Source organism: Dipodomys ordii, unplaced genomic scaffold, assembly GCF_000151885.1.
Source record: "Dipodomys ordii isolate 6190 unplaced genomic scaffold, Dord_2.0 Scaffold116, whole genome shotgun sequence".
NCBI lineage: Eukaryota > Metazoa > Chordata > Mammalia > Rodentia > Heteromyidae > Dipodomys > Dipodomys ordii.
This window is the reverse complement of record NW_012267332.1, coordinates 2,118,737-2,136,164: the sequence shown is the minus strand read 5'-3', so window position 1 is coordinate 2,136,164 and position 17,428 is coordinate 2,118,737. Positions and strand designations below refer to the sequence as shown.

The following is a 17,428-nucleotide window of genomic DNA, read 5'->3' as shown; positions in this document are numbered from 1 at the left end:
AATTACATGGGCAGGATAATGCATACATTTCTTACCAAGCATTGCAGCCTCCTCCTTTGTTTACCCTTCCCATCCCTTCCCAGCCTCCCCCCCCACCCCCCCACCAATCCTCCCCAACCACGATCCTCCTGATGTCAGTCTTCTATGCTAGGATTACAAGCATGAACCGCCATGCCCACCAGTTGTTGTTGTTGTTTGAGACAAGGTATTCCTACTATTCCTACTTAGATGAAACTGGCCTTGAACTTAAAATTCTGTCTGTCTCAGCATCCTGAGTGCTGATGTTACAGGTGTGCACACCTGCACTCAGCTATCTTTTTCCTTAAAGGCTTTTCTCCCCATGTGCTTTTCACATAAATTGCTTTATTTTTTCACATCAACCTCGAGCATTTCCTACTAGTGGTTGGCTTTCATCCTCACCATAGCCCTACAAAAGGGTTCACGTATCTTCACTTTAGAGGTAGACTCCAGTAAAGTTTGCTTATATTACATTTTTCTCTGTTCCAATCTAGCCAGCATAGTCTGGCCAGAGGTTGCATTCTAGTGAGGTTTTTCTGTAAATCACATATTTTCAAACCTTACCATCCTTAACATACCCATCTTTGTATGATCTCATGAGTGCATGAGTTGAGATTAATTCCCCCCTACGGCACAGTAATCCAATTAGGACACTGCTACTTATTTAGCTATTTGGTTCTGTGCTATTCACCTAGCCCCTCAGTCACTTTCCTCCCACCTGAAAGGAGATAGTAACACCTCTCACTCCACAAGCTTGTGAAAACCAAGTAACTTAATGAAAACATTGTGGTCATTGTGATGCTTCATAGAAATATTATTTCAAACAGAATCACTGGTTGGTGTGATCTTAGAAGGCCCCTGAAGAACAGTGGAATACTTATAGCTTATAGCTTATATCCAGTATAACACCAGACCTGCCAACAGTGTCTGCCTTTGAAAATGTTGAGGAACAAAGAATACAACACGGCCCTGAAGGGGATGTTGAGGAAATTGTGTTTGGCATTATCAATGTATAAGTTAGATATTGAAATTCTTTATCTCACAAAGCATCTCATATGCATATTGCATTGAATACTCATTAAAAAACAACAGAAGCCAGGTGCTGGTGGCTCCAACCTGTAATCCTAGCTACTCAAGGAGACTGAGATTCAGAGGATCAAGATCCAATGCCATTCTTGGCAGAAAAGTCCTCAAGACTCTATCTCCAAATTAACTAGCAAAAAAGCTGGCTATGAGGTATGACTCAAGTGGTAAAGTGCCAGCCCAGCAAGTAAACAAAGCAGACATGAGCCTTTTGAGTTTTAAAAAAAAATTAGGCTTTACTAATTACAATTGTTCCAATTTCATTGTTACAATTGTTCTAGCTTCTCCTTCCTGGAAGTGAATTCCCATCCAAATTTGCAAAATTATTCTTCCCAGCTTCCTTCAAGGCTCATATATTACAAAGATCATTGTGGTCCAGAACCCAGCCCTAATCCCCAGATTCATTTTCTCTTGGCTTTATGAATCCACACAGTGCTCAGCAAACTCACTGTCCTGTATTCTAGTCACTCACATACTGTCTTCACATCAGCACTTCTCAATAAACTCACAAACTCATAGGAGGAAACAACATAGGAGGAAGAAGTTCCTTCTTTGCAAATTGTCCCAGTTTATAAGGCCTAAGTCTTATTATGGAAATGTGATGTGTGTGTGTGTGTGTGTGTGTGTGTGTGTGTGTGTATGTGTGTGTAGTGCCAGGTGCCTGGGGCTTGAACTTAGGGCCTACACACTGTCCCTGAGCTTTTTTGTTCATGGCTAGCACTCTACCACTTGAGCCACAGCTTCATTTCTGGATTGTGTGTGTGTGTGTGTGTGTGTGTGTGTGTGTGTGTGTGTGTGTGTGTGTGTGCGTGCCACAGCTTCATTTCTGGATTGTGTGTGTGTGTGTGTGTGTGTGTGTGTGTGTGCGCACACACACATGCACGGACGCACACATGCTTAATTGGAAATAAAAATCTTCTCAAGAACTTTTCTGCTCAGGCTGGCTTCAAACTGTGATACTCAGATCTCAGCATCCTGAGTACCTAGGATTACAGGCATGCACCACCAGTGCCAGGCTTTATATTTTATATGTTCTATATATTATTTGCTATGCATTATACTAAATATCCCTAAACCCACCAGCCACCTTCAATACGTTGCATCATGTGCTTGCTATAACATCTATTTGTCTGCTCTTTGACTTTGAACAATTTTTTTTGTTTGTTTGTTTTGTGTTTTTATTTTATTTTTTTTTTTGTTGTCGTTGGTCGTTGGGCTTAAACTCTGGGCCTGAGTCCTATCCCTGAGCTCTTTAGCTCAAGGTTATCTCTCTACTACTTGAGCACAGAGCCACTTCCAGTTTTCTAGTGGTTAATTGGAGAGAAGAGTCTTGGGGATACCCGGGTTGGCTTTAAACCACCATCCTCAAATCTTGGTCTCTTGAGTAGCTAGGATTATAGGCATGAGCTACCGGTGCCCAGGTTGTTTGTTTCTTTTTATGCAGATACTGGAGGTTGAACTCAAGGCCTGGGCACTCTCCCTGAATTTTTTTATGCTCAAGGCTAATGCTCTAACCATTTGAACCACGTCTCGACTTCTAGCTTTTTGGTAAATTCATTGGAATTAACAGACGTTTTCTGCCAGACTTGGCTTCAAACCACAATCTTCAAATCTCACTCTCCTGAGTAGGTAGGATTTCAAGGAGCTACTGGTTGGCTTTTGGTTTTGAACGTGACTTGTCACTCTGTAGCCCAGACTGCCCTCTTACAGGGACCCCTTTGCCTTTGCCTCCTTAGTACTGGGATTACAGGCATGAATCACCACATTCAGTTCTTATTTTGAATTATTTTAAAGCAAATCCATAAATACACTAGTATGGGAATCAGCTTTTACATTTCTGTATCTCCAACAATTGGAAAAAACTTGCATGTACATCCTGCTACTAGGAGGAACACAATAGATTGTTGCCAAGCACCGACATGGTTCCCTTTGAGCTAGAGAAGGGGGAAATAATAATAATAATAATTATTATTATTATAGAGTAAGTCGTGAATTTCCCAACTAAGAATTGTTGCGGTTCCAGGGAATGAGCATGGGGGTAGGGGGTGCCCTTGGGGCTGCAAGAGCAGAACCTTCAGTTTACCATGTGAATGAGCCTGAGTTCGAATGTGCTGTGCTATGTGGGGTGTCCAGAAGGAGGCGCTGTGACGGCGCGATGGCGTGGGGGGCGGTGCACGTCACGCGGGGGGTTTCGGCGGCTGCAGGGTGCTGGGAAGGCGGCCAGAGCCAGCTGCGAGTACAGACAGCGAGCCACAATGCCATTTTAATAGGCCATCCGAACGTGGGGCGTCAAGAGCCACGAGGGATGGGGGTTCAGGTGCTGGGGGAGCGGGGAGGGGGTGCTCCAGGCAGGTCGGGCACCTGCTCCCCTGCTTGTCTCCATATTTGCCAATCGTCCTGGCTGTCGCCTGCTTCCCGCCCTAACTGCCGCTCTTCCTGGTAGAATATCTTGGAACAGAGCACAGGACAGAGCGAGGAAACACCTGTTTCCAACAAGAAAAGAAGTGGGGGGAAGCCCCCGAGCAGCCTTCCAATGGCCTCTCCCTGAGCTCGGCTCTCGAGAGCCTTGTAAAAAGCGCGCCCAGAAAGCCAGCACAGATCAGTTTTCAAGAAAAAAAAAGATCGTTTTCTAGTTCTTACTCCCTTCCACCTCTCCTATTCCTCACCTCTAACGTCCTTTTCGAACAAAAAACGTCTTCTTTACCTTGGGTGTTTTCCCGCTCCTGTGGGACTCCGAAAGTCCCCCACCACCAACCCCGGCCTTGATGTCTTGCAGACAACCACCAAGCACCTCCGATCCGCAGTGTTGCAACTGCGTTTGGCTTCCTTATTCAAGCCCCTTGACCCGATCTACAGGTGGGGAGTGGGTTGTTGCATCGCGGAACAAAGGAACTTGGAGGGGGAGGTAACCCCTTGTCCCGAGTTAGAGCCTCCTTCTGCAGAGCCTCCCACCAGCCCTTCGGGGACAAGGAGGGTGTGGGGGTGGGAGATCGCGAGCCTGCAGAATCTTCCAGCCGTTGTGATATCCCAGCACTTGGTAAAGGGGGTGGGGGTGGGGGCAAGCCGAGGAGGCGTGGGCCATGGGACAACACAACCTTGCGACAGCCAGACCTCCACGGAACAGGCCCGATGGACGCCAAAGGCACTTTAAAAAAAATTAACAAAAAAAAAAACCTGCCAAAAAACAGTTCTGCCTCACTGCAATGTGTAGCTTTTTCCTGCAATTTTTTTCATAATAAAAGAGGGAGTGAAGCTCGATTGCTCCCCCCGCCACTCCTCCACCCCCCTCTCAAGAGCCAAATGGATATGAGAAGGAAAGGGAAGAAAGGGGGGAAAAAAAAAGAACCCACACACCAATCTCTGAGGGGATGCCAGTGAGGTGTGGCTTGTATTTAAATATCCAATATGTCAATGTAAGGGGAGTGGGTATGTATATAAAGTGGCGTGTTGCATTTGATCGCCGGCCCGCAGGCAGCGATGCGAGGCGGGGAGGGATGGATGCGGAGAGGACGCGGTCCTCTGACTGAGAGCAAGGTCAGAAGCGCGCGGCCCCACGCTCCCCGCCGCTGAGAACTTCCTTGGACGCCAACAGACGTCTCCTGCAGCTGGGCAGAGCGCACAGCTAGCAAACGAGCCGAGCAAACGGAACGAGCCAACGGAACGAGCACCGCCGGATCGCCCGCGCCCCGCCGCGGGAAGAAGCAGTTCGCGCCCCCCTGCGGTCCCGGCTCGGGCCCCCGTGTGCGCCCAGCACAGCCCGCGCCGCCGTTGGGCCCCCGCCATGGCGGAGGTGGGGGGGGTCTTCGCCTCTTTGGACTGGGATCTGCATGGTTTCTCATCATCTCTGGGGAACGTGCCCTTAGCTGACTCCCCGGGTTTCCTGAACGAGCGCTTGGGCCAGATCGAGGGGAAGCTGCAGCGGGGTTCGCCCACAGACTTCGCCCACCTGAAGGGGATTCTGCGGCGCCGCCAGCTTTACTGTCGCACCGGCTTCCACCTGGAGATCTTCCCCAACGGCACGGTGCATGGCACCCGCCACGATCACAGCCGCTTCGGTGAGGACGCGGTGACAAGGGTGGGGAACGGGAAGAGGGAGGACGCTGAGCTGGGGAGTTGAGGACTCCGAGTTCCCGGGGTGGGGCCCACGGGGCTGTCCTCCCCCCCACACACACACACACACATACACTCCAGGCTGTGTGCTTCCTCTGGGTCCGTCGAGGCGGGACTTGACGGCTGGCGTGCAGCTGAGCCGCGCGACATCTCGGGGACTCTCAAATACAGTCGGGAGGCACTTCTCTCCCCCCCCCCCCCACTCCACGCTCCTTCCCCCGGGAGTGAGGGGCTCAGTCAAAGAGTTGAGCCTGAGTCGTCCATGAAAACAGGTGGAGCTGGGGAGGAGCAGGAACTTGTCGATTCCGAAGCCAGGGGATCGGGATCTGCTAAGCCTTTCGAGCCTTGAGGGCAGGCCTGATTAAGTGGAAAGCGAGCCTGCAAAGGGTCAGGGGTGTGGTGGGCACACAGTCCTGTGCCCCGCATCACTCTTGGCTGGCAGGGACGCCAGCATCCGTGGTCACTGGTTGACCTCAGGTTGGCTTAGCCCGCAGTAGGAGCCAAGCCAGGCAGCACCGGGTGAATTGGGTACCTCATCCACCGTGCAAGGGCACCAATCCTGGGGACTGCTTTTGCCCAAATCGACCTCTGGGGGATTGCTTGACGGTGCTCACGTCCAGCCCTAGAAACAGGTGTCCAACTGGACATGGGGCAGAGAATCTCGCCTGCCTGTCACTATGTAGATGGCTCTCAGAGGACATAGCTGCCTGCCTCACTTACAGAACTAATTACTTCATCAGTAGAAGCCTTGGTCTGGGACAGAGACCATTAGCTTTCTAAGCAAATGTGTTCCCTCCTCAAGAATTTGCCATTTTTTATTTTCAATGTCCCATTCTCTACTAAGCCATCAAGCAAGTCCCATGACAGATAGCTTTCCTCCTCCCCGTCCCGCCAATGCCCTCTGTCTCCTTCCAAGGTCTCTTCAATCCAAGAAGGTCACCTTCTAATACCTAAGCCAGAAAAAAACACTCTGCCCACCCTCTCAAGCATGACACCCTTGCTTCCCTTCCCCACCCCCCACCCTCCCCCTCCATCCACAAACCTCTCCATCTTACTCTTCATGCCTTGCTAGAGCAGCAAGGGAGAAGGGCATAGTAAATGGGGCAGGCAGGAAGGGGCCAGTTAGTGCGGAAGACCAACCAAAGCAAACAACTTAGGGCCCAGGGCTGGTCTTCCTTGCTACGAGCAGGCAGGAACCTTAATGAGATCTATGTCATCTTGGAAAAATGCACTCAAACAGAGCCTGGAGTACAGTAGGTTGGGAGGGGTAATGGAGGGGTGCAGGTGTCTGTATAAACTTGCAGCAGGTCCTCAAAAGGGTGATAAGGTGGAGTGGGAAGAGAGGGAGTGTTAACTTGGCTCCTTTCCCTTCCATCATTTGGGATTTTTCAGTCCCCTTTTGTTCCTTTTCATAAGGAACTGAGACCTCCACCCAGGCCTCAGAGGCTCCCAGAAAATGGCCTAAAGAATACTGGAATCCTTGAATATAAGTGTGTGTGTGTGTGTGTGTGTGTGTGTGTGTGTGTGTGTGTGTGTGTGTGTGTGTGTGTGTAATGGAGAAATGCAGGCAAGGGTCATGAAAGTGGAGAATGGCCATGCGGAGCTCTAAGTCCTTGCAGCCACCACTACAAGTGTCTGTCTGACTCAGTGCCTATACTGGTCCGACAACCTACCAGGTCAATACAAATCAGTAATAGACTCTTGGGATAAGTGATCCTTAATTACCTCCATCAAGACACATCTTGATTTCTTTTCATCTCCCAGACCTGCTAAGGGTGTTAACTTTAAGGAGAAACCAAAGGAAATAAAACTGGCAAAGGAAGAGATGTTTTCACAGCCACTTCATGGGCAGCTGGCTTCATTTCTGTGTTTACCTTGTATATTAATAATAATAATAAGTAGTAGTAGTAGTAGTTGAGACCCTCTCCAAATGGCCTTTTCCCTTTCCTCTTTCTACTCCTTCTCTGACTTCCTGGCAGTTCCATGTATTTCCTATAAAGTTAACGATAACTGAGCAAAACTGTCTCTTTGTAATCTTTCTTGCCAACTTTCAAACCCACACCTAGTCTCTTTCTCGCAGTTGAGTTGTTTGGGAGCCCAGAACGAGATGCAGTTTGATTTTGCTAACTCTTTCCTCCCTCCACATTTGAGTTAATCAGCCAGGGTATTCAATAAATCGAAACTTTAACATTCCATAAGTGCTTTAGCAGTCAACATTCCAACAGGGTAAAGTAGGCCAGACTTAAGATATAAAATATTATAGATTTCTGCTCGGGGGGAGGAGGTAGTCTCCAAAGGCCATGTAAAGTAAATAGCTATTTGTTGTAATTGGAGAGCAGGGCCCCCAAGGATTACGCTGGAATCCATGTGCTCAGAACGAGTCAGGCTGAGCCCAAGAGCGGCCCCGACTCCAAATAATAACCTGTTGGCACAGCACATGCTCCCTGCTCTCCATCTGCAATCAGTAGCCAGGAATATTTCAACCCCCTCCTGGACTGGTGACATTTACTCGAGACTGAGGTTCTTGGGGATCCTCACATTCCTGAGGGGCACCTGTGGACAGGCAGAGCCGGCCTTGGAAGCCACAGTGGAGGAGAGACTTCCTCATGGGTGGGATGGAACAGGCTTTGGATTTTTCAGCGATCTGATTCTAGTAGTAGTAGTAATAGTAGTAGTAGTAGCAGTAGTAGTACTAGTAGTAGTAGTATGTTCAATTATCTCTTTTTATTTTTTTGGTTAGTCATGGGGCTTGAACTCTGGGCCTAGGTGCTGTCCCTCAGCTCTTGAGCTCAAGGCGAGCGCTCTACCACTTTGAGCCACAGCACCACTTCCAGTTTTCTGGTGGTTTATTAGACATTAGAGTCTCATGGACTTTCCTGCCCAGGCTGCCTTTGAACCATGATCCTCAGATCTCAGCCTCATGAGTAGCTAAGACTACATGCGTGAGCCACCAGCGTTTGGCCATGTTAAATGATCTTTAAGAAGTTGTACAAAGAGTTTCAATTCAACATATCTGTGTGTGAGTACAATGCATCTTGATCAATGTCACCTGGGCAAGATGCCAAGGCAGCACCATTTTGGCCCTTGATGGTCTAAAAGCATGGCTGCTGGACCTGAGGTGAGTCATGGAACCAAATTAAATGACACATTAGCCAGTCATCTAGCTAGATTCTGAAATAGTGGGGCGTAGGACCAATGGGCTTTGATGAAGGCTCTGAGGAAAGATGTATAAGGAGAGGAGTCTAGAAATGGTCAAGAAAGGCCTGTGCCTAAGGTGTGCAGGTCAAGAAGAGGCAGAGTAGAAGGAGGGCCTGGGTCTGGAAGGGGTGAGAGAAGGGAGGACCAACTTTGTCTACTTAATACTTTGCTGTTAACACCCCTGTCCAGCTGGAGCTGGGAAAATAGGAAAATGTCTTGTTTTTGCTCCCCTTTCATGCTGGCTGGAATTCAGGAGAAGGTTTAGAAATATCTATTCCATCATCGTGTGCCACTGGGTTCCCACAGTCTGAATCCAGCTAATAGGAAACTTGGCAAGGAGAAATGATGCCCAAAGACAGCTGGGCAGGGATGATTCCAGCTGTTGGAGACCCCTCTTACTGGACACAACCCAAGTGACTTCCTGTATGATCTGTCCTTTGGCATCAGGGTTCACAGAGAGTTGGAGAAAAACTGTGGTGACTCAAATAGCCACACCTCTTGGGTTTCATGATTTTGTTCGCACCCCAGGTCTCGGGCGGTGAGATCACAAGCCATCCTCTGCTACTTAAGAAGTGAGCTCAGGGTACTGAGAGACATGAGATACTGAGAGGATGAAGGAACAAAGACAAAGCTTGGATGTGATTTGCCTGAGCAAAACAAAGAACTGAAGGCTCCCATGGGTCGGTGCTCCTCAAAGTTTAGCACCCAGAACCAAATCATGACTTGGTTTCTAATTCCATCACCATATGGCCACTCTACTTTGAACATGCTCCTGCTTTTCTGTATGTCTCTAGCACAGTAGAACTAAGCATAGCACTTATCCCTGGAGTGTTCAAGCCAAGGGTCAGCTGAATAGCAGGGCAGTCTCCTCCTTTATGTGACTCACTAGACCTTTGCAAACGTGGCCTTAAGTAATTCACACTAGGTCCCCGCTTTCTACATTTTGCATTAACTTTTAAATGATTGCTTTAATGTTTATTGATTGATTATTTTATGTAAGCAGTTGTATGTAAAAAGGAGTTCTCATTTCACAAAGCAATTTATGAGTACAATGCATCGGACTTTTTTCTTTTTCTTTTTTTATATTTGTTTGTTTGTTTTGTTTTGTTTTGTTTTGTCAGTCGTGGGGCCTGAACTCTGGGCCTGGGCACTGTCCCTCAGCTCTTCAGCTCAAGGCTAGCACTCTACCACTTGAGCCACAGCTCCACTTCCAGCTTTTTCTGCTTATGTGGTGCTGAGGAATGGAACCCTGGGCCTCATGCATGCAAGGCAAGCACTCTACCACTAAGCCACCTTCCCAGCCCCTCTTTTTCTTTTTAAATAAAAGTTTTTTCCAGACACCTATGGCTCACACCTATAATCTTAGCTGAGGAGGCTGAAATCTGAGGATCATAGTTTGAAGACAGCCTGGGCAGGAAAGTCTCAAAAATTCTGATTGCGAATTAGCCAGCAAAAAGCCAGAAACTAGAGCCGTGGCTTTAGTGAAAAACCACTATCTTTGAGCACAAAAACTGGGGACATTGCCCAGGCTCTGAGTTCAAGCCCCAGGACTGGCACAAAAAAAATGAAGACAGGCCGGGCGCTGGTGGCTCACGCCTGTAATCCTAGCTACTCAGGAGGCTGAGATCTGAGGATCGCGGTTCAAAGCCAGCCCGGGCAGGAGAGACCGTGAGACTCCTATCTCCAATAAACCACCAGAAAACCGGAAGTGGCGCTGTAGCTCAAGTGGTAGAGCGCTCGCCTTGAGCTGAAGAGCTGAGGGACAATGCCCAGGCCCAGAGTTCAAGTCCCACGACCGACAAAAAAAAAAAATGAAGACAGGATCTTGCTATTTAGTGCAAGAAGCTTTCCAACTTGGGATTCACCTATCTCAGCCTTCCATGTGCTGGGATTACAAGTACATGCCACCATGTGAGACAATTTTTATTTTATTTTATTTTGTTGGTCGTGGGGCTTGAACTCTGGGCCTGGGTGCTGTCCCTCAGCTCTTTAACTCAAAGTGAGTGCTCTGCCACTTGAGCCACAGCACCACTTCTGGTTTTCTGGTGGTTTATTCGAGATAAGAGTCTCATGGCCTTTCCTGCCCAGGCTGGCTTTGAACCATGATCCTCAGATCTCAGCCTCCTGAGTAGCTAGGGTTACAGGCGTGAGCCACCAGCACCTGGATAATTTTTAAATTTGTATATAACCAGTTTTACATTTGATTTTTACTACTTCCACTAATCACTCACCATCATCCTGAATTTAGTTCACCCAACAAAATCTCTTGGGCCATTGTTATTAAATTTTTTAGAGATGGGTAAACTTGCATGTAACTAAAATACACGTAGGATGCTCCAGGCACTGGGTTCAATCCTCATCATCACAGAAAAGAAAAAGAAGAAATATGGTTACCGAAAGTGTGGAGGTGAATGACACAGTGTATGGAGGGGGGAGGGAGAAGGAGAGGGAAAGGAAGAGAGAGAGGAAGAAAGGAATAGAGAGAGGGACAGGGAGAGAGAGAGAGAGAGAGAAGCCCTCACAAACTATAATAACTATGAACTAAGGGATATGGTTAACTCAACTCTCTGTGCTTTGGGCTCACCTTTGTCCAACAAAACCCAAACCTAAGTGCCTTGGACTAGTGCAGGACTTTATAATACTGGCCCCAATGGAGCATATTTTGGTGAAGCCAGCCCACTTTGCCATCCTCTTGAGATCTCTTTGGTCTCCACCGTGTCATCCTCTCAGCTGTGTCTTTTGGAACTAGGATAAATAAGACTCCTATGTCCTCTTGTGGCTCATTTATTAAAACACTAAGCAGGGCAGAATCTGTGCAATGGGAGATGTAGATCCATTAAATCGGTGCTTGATTAACCTCTACTCAGCACTAGCCATTGTCCCTTCCCTCCCACCAGTATGTGCCAATCTCTCTTCCCAAGACTCCCTTCTAGGTACTGGAAGCATCTGTAACAACCCAACTGAGGATTTCAATGAGAGACCAAAGGCCAAACCCTAAAACCCACCACCCACTAGCCAAGCCTCTGGAGTTCCATAGTAGACTTGCCACAAGAGGTTTTAACCTGATTTCAAAATTAGCCACTTGCTGGATCTTGTTGGATCTTGGGAACTAGAGGAGAGAAAACTGATTTCAAGTTCAAAGCCAACCTGGGCTACACAGCCAGACCCTGCCTCTTAAAAGAATTATTTTTGCTTTATGCAATCAGCTCTGCTTCCTGTATAAGTAATTTAGAAGCATATTACCCTGAAATTTTTCATTTTTTGAGTGAATGACAGCTAAGTAAGTGTGAGACCATTTCATAACTTTGGATACATAAAAAAATTGCACCCATGTTTTTAGTCTGTATATTTTAAAAGGAGGTAGGAGACAGAAATCTCAAAGAAGACTCCAATTGACTATTTCATCTATAGCTAGATGAATAAGATACCATCTTAGGACAAAACTGTTGAACTCTTCAATATCATCAGGATTTCATTTCTGGGTCCTTTCACCTTCTTTAGAGTTGTTCTGTTTCTTCCCATGGGGTAAATGAAAACATTTTCAAATCTTCACCTCTAACCTTGTCAGCTAAAAAGACATTTCTGAATTTCTTCCCTTTCCCCTTCAAGTTACAACATTTCATATCAGTATGGAGTCCAATACTACCTGCCAACTTCTACTGTGGATAAACTTTCAAAAAAAACTCTCAAGAGAGAAGGGGAGAGTGACAGGCTTGTCAGCTTGAGGCTGTACTAGCTGCGAGCACTTTTTAGGAGAAAGCTTTCCTGAAGCCAAGTCTTCCCTCCTGCCATGAGCAAACTGAACAAACTCAGTGAGTGGCCCGTGTGGTATTTGTTAGCAGCAGCTAAGGGCAGTTGACAGGCCCATGTGGTTTTAAGGACATGGGAGCTGAGAGGGTGCAAAATAAGTTCAGCCCAGTGGACAGCAAGGTAAATGCTGTGTATGCTGGGAGGTGCAAGGTGACTTTAGGAAAGTTCCAAAAACCTCTTGCATTGAGAAAGCAGCTTTGCCATTACTTGAAATGACTGCTATTTGCCAATAATGCCTTATCATTCTGAACCTTTAGTGACCAAAGCCTTTTTGGGGGCCTTCCTTATACATACCTAGGAGGGCCGGGGATACTGGAGCTCAGTATAAATTGCTTGCCTAACACACTCGAGGCCCTGGATTTGATCCATAGAACTGCCAAATAAATCAACAAAATGGTGAAAAGTGTTACATAAAGGCAAAGATTGATTCTCCCTATTTTCCACATGGAAAAACTGAGGTCTGGAAATACTAGGTGTTTTAGCTGAAGTTTCATTTTTGCTGCAAAATATGGTATTTTTTTGGTTGTGTGTGTGTGTGTCTGTGTGTGTGTGTGTGTTGGTCCTGAAGCTTGAACTCAGGACCTGGGTGCCTCTGAGCTTTTTTGCTTAAGGCTGATGCTCTATCACTTGATCCAAAGCTCTACTTTCAGCTTTTTTGTGGTTAATTGGAGATAGGAGTCTCATGGACTTTTCTGCACAGGTTGGCTTCAAACTGCAATCCTCATATCTCAGCCTTGGGAGTAGCTAGGATTAAAGGCATGAGCCACTGGAGCCTGGAAACAGATGTGTGTGTGTGTGTGTGTGTGTGTGTGTGTGTGTGTGTGTGTGGTGGGTCTTGAACTCTGGGCCTGGGCACTGTCCCTGAGCTCTTCAGCTCAAGGTGAGTGCTTTACCACTTGAGCCACAGTACCACTTCCGGTTTTCTGGTGGTTAATTGGAGATGAGTCTCACTGACTTTCCTTGTCCAGGCTGGCTTTGAACCGTGATCCTCAGATCTCAGCCTCCTGAATAGCTAGGATTACAGGTGTGAGCCCCCAGCACCCAGCATTGTGGGGTTTTGTTGTTGTTGTTGTTTATCAGGGAATCACCACTGGCTCCCGTGGCTGGCTTCTCATTGTGGGGTAGGATCATGTCACCTACCCAATGTTGCCCTAGCTTGATGGGACTAATAGAATGATGTTCCTTTTGCTACTCTAGGAATTCTGGAGTTCATCAGCCTGGCAGTGGGCTTGATTAGCATCCGGGGTGTGGACTCTGGCCTGTACCTGGGGATGAATGAACGAGGAGAGCTCTATGGATCGGTAAGCTTCACAGTTTCCTATTTATCAGAGGCTATTACCCACCAATGTTTGAACAATGTAAGGCAAAAGGATGTTTATCTAGCACTTGAAAGCACTTTTGTCAACTGTAAAGGATTAGCTGCTTGTTTCTTCTTGGCTGCTCAGGGCCCTTGTCCACAATATCTTCACCCACTCAGCCCTCCAACAAAATATACTCTCTTCTGTGATACATTTACTTTGCCTTTTCTGCTAAAGGGCCAGCTAGCCTGATAATTGCAAGCTGCCACTCGTTTGTCAGTAGATGGTCAGGGTTTAGTGCAATAACCCAGAGCAATGCTTCTCCAGACCCAGGCTCCAGTGACTCACACCTGTAATCCTAGCTATTCAGGAGGCTGAGATATGAAGATCACGGTTTGAAGCCAGCCCAGGCAGGGAAGTCCACAAGACTCTTATCTCCAATTAACCACTTAAAAGTCAGGAGTAGAGCTGCAACCCAAGCAGTAAGCACAGTGCCTGCTTGAGCATTAAAGCTAAAGAGGTGGGCAACAGTGGTTCATGCCTGTAATTGTAGCTACTCAGGAGGCTGAGATGTGAGGACTGCAGTATGAAGCCAGTGGGCAGGAAAGTCCATGAGACTCTTATCTCCAAGTAACCACCAAAAAAGCCAAAAGTGGAGCTGTGGTTCAAGGGTAGAGCAACAGCCTTGAGCTAAAAAGTTAAACGCAATGCTCAGGCTCTGAGGTCAGGCCCCAGTACTGGAAAAAAAAAAGCTGTCCAGAGGAATAACTAGCAGGTAGGAGAAATCCAGGCAATGGGTAAATGCCTTCAAATAGAAGATTCTAAGGTTAGCAGCACAGATCCTGATTTCCACATTGCTTCCGTTGAATACCTGTGGCCAAATGAAACAAACAGTTGAAAAATGAAGGTTTCAGGGTCTGCTGACAGTGCTAAGCCCCTAGCTAGGCCTGAGCAGGGTGCAATACAAGTCCTGTCTTCTGGAAGCTAGCCCAGCATTGGGGCATGGTGAGCGACTGCTGACCTTAACCCGTTCAGAGGATCCCAATTCCTGGCTTGGACTTTTGAGTCACATAGCATGCTTTCTGTCTCCCTACAACCCCATGGAATCGGAACACATTTTTCCCTGACACGTAAGAGATAGGCCTGTCCCCAGCACTCTGTATCCACTACCCTAGCAAGAAGTATGGTGGCCCAATTAAGAGTGAGAAGGGACAGAGGCAAGAGACCCAGGGCCTGCCAGCTTCAAATAAGCAGATTGGAGGAGGTTTTCAAGGAGATCTTTTCTGGGCTCATTAACTGACAGGCTGAGACCCTTCAGTACGAAAGATCACAGCTCACCACACGTAGAGCTTTATATAGATCTGAGGCCTTTGCCTGTCAGTTGATTGGGTTGACTGCAATCTCAATGGAGTTTGAATGCTCTTAGGCCTAGAGAGGGAGGAAGCTCTCAGTGGGTGCCATGAAGCCATCAGGAGCCCATGAAAGAACTCCTAAGGCTCAAAACTCCAGCAGAGGAAGAGAGCACCGGTGGCACCCATCTGTAATCCTAACTACTCAGGAGGCTGAGATCTGAGGATCAAGAGTCAAAGCCAGCCAGGGCAGTTAAATGGGAGAGACCCTCCAATTCACCAGCAAAAAGGTAGAAGTGTAGCAGTGGCTCCACTGATAAAGCACCAGCATTTAGTGAAAAAGCTAAGGAACATCATTAGGACTTGAGTTCAAGCCTCAGTACTGGCACAAAAATAATAATCATCATCATCTAGTGGAAGCCATCTCCTCCAATCCCCTTCCTTCAAGAAAGATTTCAGCCAGGTGCCAGTGGCTCACACCTGTAATCCTAGCTACTCAGGAGGCTGAGGATCATGGTTGAAAGCCAGCCTGGGCAAGGAAAGTCCGTGACACTCATATCTCCAATTAACCACCAGAAAACCGGAAGTGGTGCTGTGGCTCAAGTGGTAGAGCACTCAACTTGAGCTAAAGAGCTCAGGAACAGCTCCCAGGCCCAAAGTTCAAGCCCCACAACCAACAGCAACAAAAAGATCTCACTGGAAGTGGTGCTGTGGCTCAAGTAGTAGAGTACTAGCCTTAAGCAAAAGAAGCTCAGGGATAGCACCCAGTCCCTGAGTTCAAGCAACACAACCAAGCCCCCCAAAAAGCAACCAAACAAAGAAAGAACTCACCCAAGACATTTTTTGTGCAGTTTGTGAAAGAGGATGGACCTTGGATGCTACTTAGAAGAAAGCTACATGGGTAATGTGGGAGGAGAAAGGACTGACAGTGTGCCTTGCTGTTTGAGGGAGTCATCTAATGAACCTTGCTCTATTTTTTCTCATCCACACAGAAGAAACTCACACGTGAATGTGTTTTCCGGGAACAGTTTGAAGAAAACTGGTACAACACTTACGCCTCCACGTTGTACAAACACTCAGACTCGGAGAGACAATATTATGTGGCCCTGAACAAAGACGGCTCACCCCGCGAGGGATACAGGACTAAACGACACCAGAAGTTCACTCACTTTTTACCCAGGCCAGTAGACCCTTCTAAGTTGCCCTCCATGTCCAGAGACCTCTTCCGCTATAGGTAATGGACCTGGGGAGGGGGAGGAAAGGGGGGAAATCTGTGACCTGAGTAATTCTGAGGCCACGGCTGTGTCTACAAGCACTATATTCATAGCTTTCCAAGTCTTCCTATCAATTTAGATAACAGAGAGGCACTTACCATTCAACTTGACCCAGCTGTTGTTCCCTGGTTGTTCAAAGTGTATATGAAGGTTGAGTTATTTTGGGGAGGGATGTGGGGGGATGGGGCGGGCCTGAGGGAAAGCCTGTATATACTTTTTTTTCTTTAATCATGTTCTTTCCTCTGAGGTGGAATGACAAAGAATTGGGGAGGGGGATGGGCGTGGCAGGGGAACCCTGTCAAGGGTCAAGGGTTGTCTTGCCCCCACAATCCTCCCAAATGCCTTGAGAATGGATATAAAGGAAAGACCAAGGAATCTGCCACAGATGCTACCTACAGAGCTTTGAAAAAGTCTCCTGAAGAAAATCCTCAGGGCTCCCGCCCTGCTGCGAGCCGGCCTCTACTCCGGCTCTGCTGATTTCTCATTCGTCCTACCATGCAGTTTTCCTGCCATTGCAAGTGGGAAGAGGGCTAGGCTGTATGAAAATCATATTCAAATGTTAAGCATGGATACTGTGCATAAGGACAAACTATTTATGAAATGTATATGCTATTTATTTTATATATTTATTTATTTCAAAAAATAATTTTATTTTTAATGAGAGATGCTATGACTGGATTTTCATCAGAAAGAATAAGGTCCTACTGAAACAGGATAAAAAATGACTTATTAAAGGCTTTTATTGGCAATAAAATTGTCTTTATATTGTAAACACTGAGTGATCCTATTGATTTGTACATTTCAGAGAATTAAAAGGTTGGTGAAGCTCTTCCTTCCCATTCATTAGAATTCCTACAGTCTATGCCAAGGCACTGCTGAAGGCCTAGTAGTCCTGTCAGGCCCTGTGATTTTAAACTTAGTACTGAATCCAAACTTTACGAAGCTTGTAATCATGCCTACTTCAGAGGAAAAGATAGACATGATCAGGATTTAAGACCAGTCCAGGCAAAAAGTTTGTTGAGACCCCTATCTCAAGCAATAGCTGGGAATAGTGAGTATCTGCCGGATATCCCAGCTATGGAGAAAGCTGAGATTGGGAGGATTGCAGTTCCCCAGACATTAACAAAATCTCAGCCCGGAGTTGATAGCTCACACTTATAATCTTAGCTACTCAGGAGGCTGAGATCTGAGGATCGCATTTTGAAGCCAGTCCAGGCAGGAAAGTCTGTGGACTCTTATCGCCAATTAATCACAGAAAAAGCCGGAAGTGGCCCTGTGGCTCAAGTGG

At 47.0% G+C, this 17,428-nt stretch overlaps 1 protein-coding gene across 1 annotated transcript; it reads left to right on the top strand.

Moving 5' to 3' along the window:
* The first annotated feature begins 4,862 nt into the window (after positions 1-4,862).
* Positions 4,863-16,115, top strand: Fgf16 (fibroblast growth factor 16). The gene is made up of 3 exons (XM_013028918.1): positions 4,863-5,156; positions 13,417-13,520; positions 15,859-16,115. The coding sequence occupies exons 1-3, from the start codon at positions 4,883-4,885 to the stop codon at positions 16,102-16,104; spliced, it is 624 nt and encodes a 207-aa protein (XP_012884372.1). The 5' UTR covers positions 4,863-4,882; the 3' UTR covers positions 16,105-16,115.
* Positions 16,116-17,428: the final 1,313 nt, after the last annotated feature.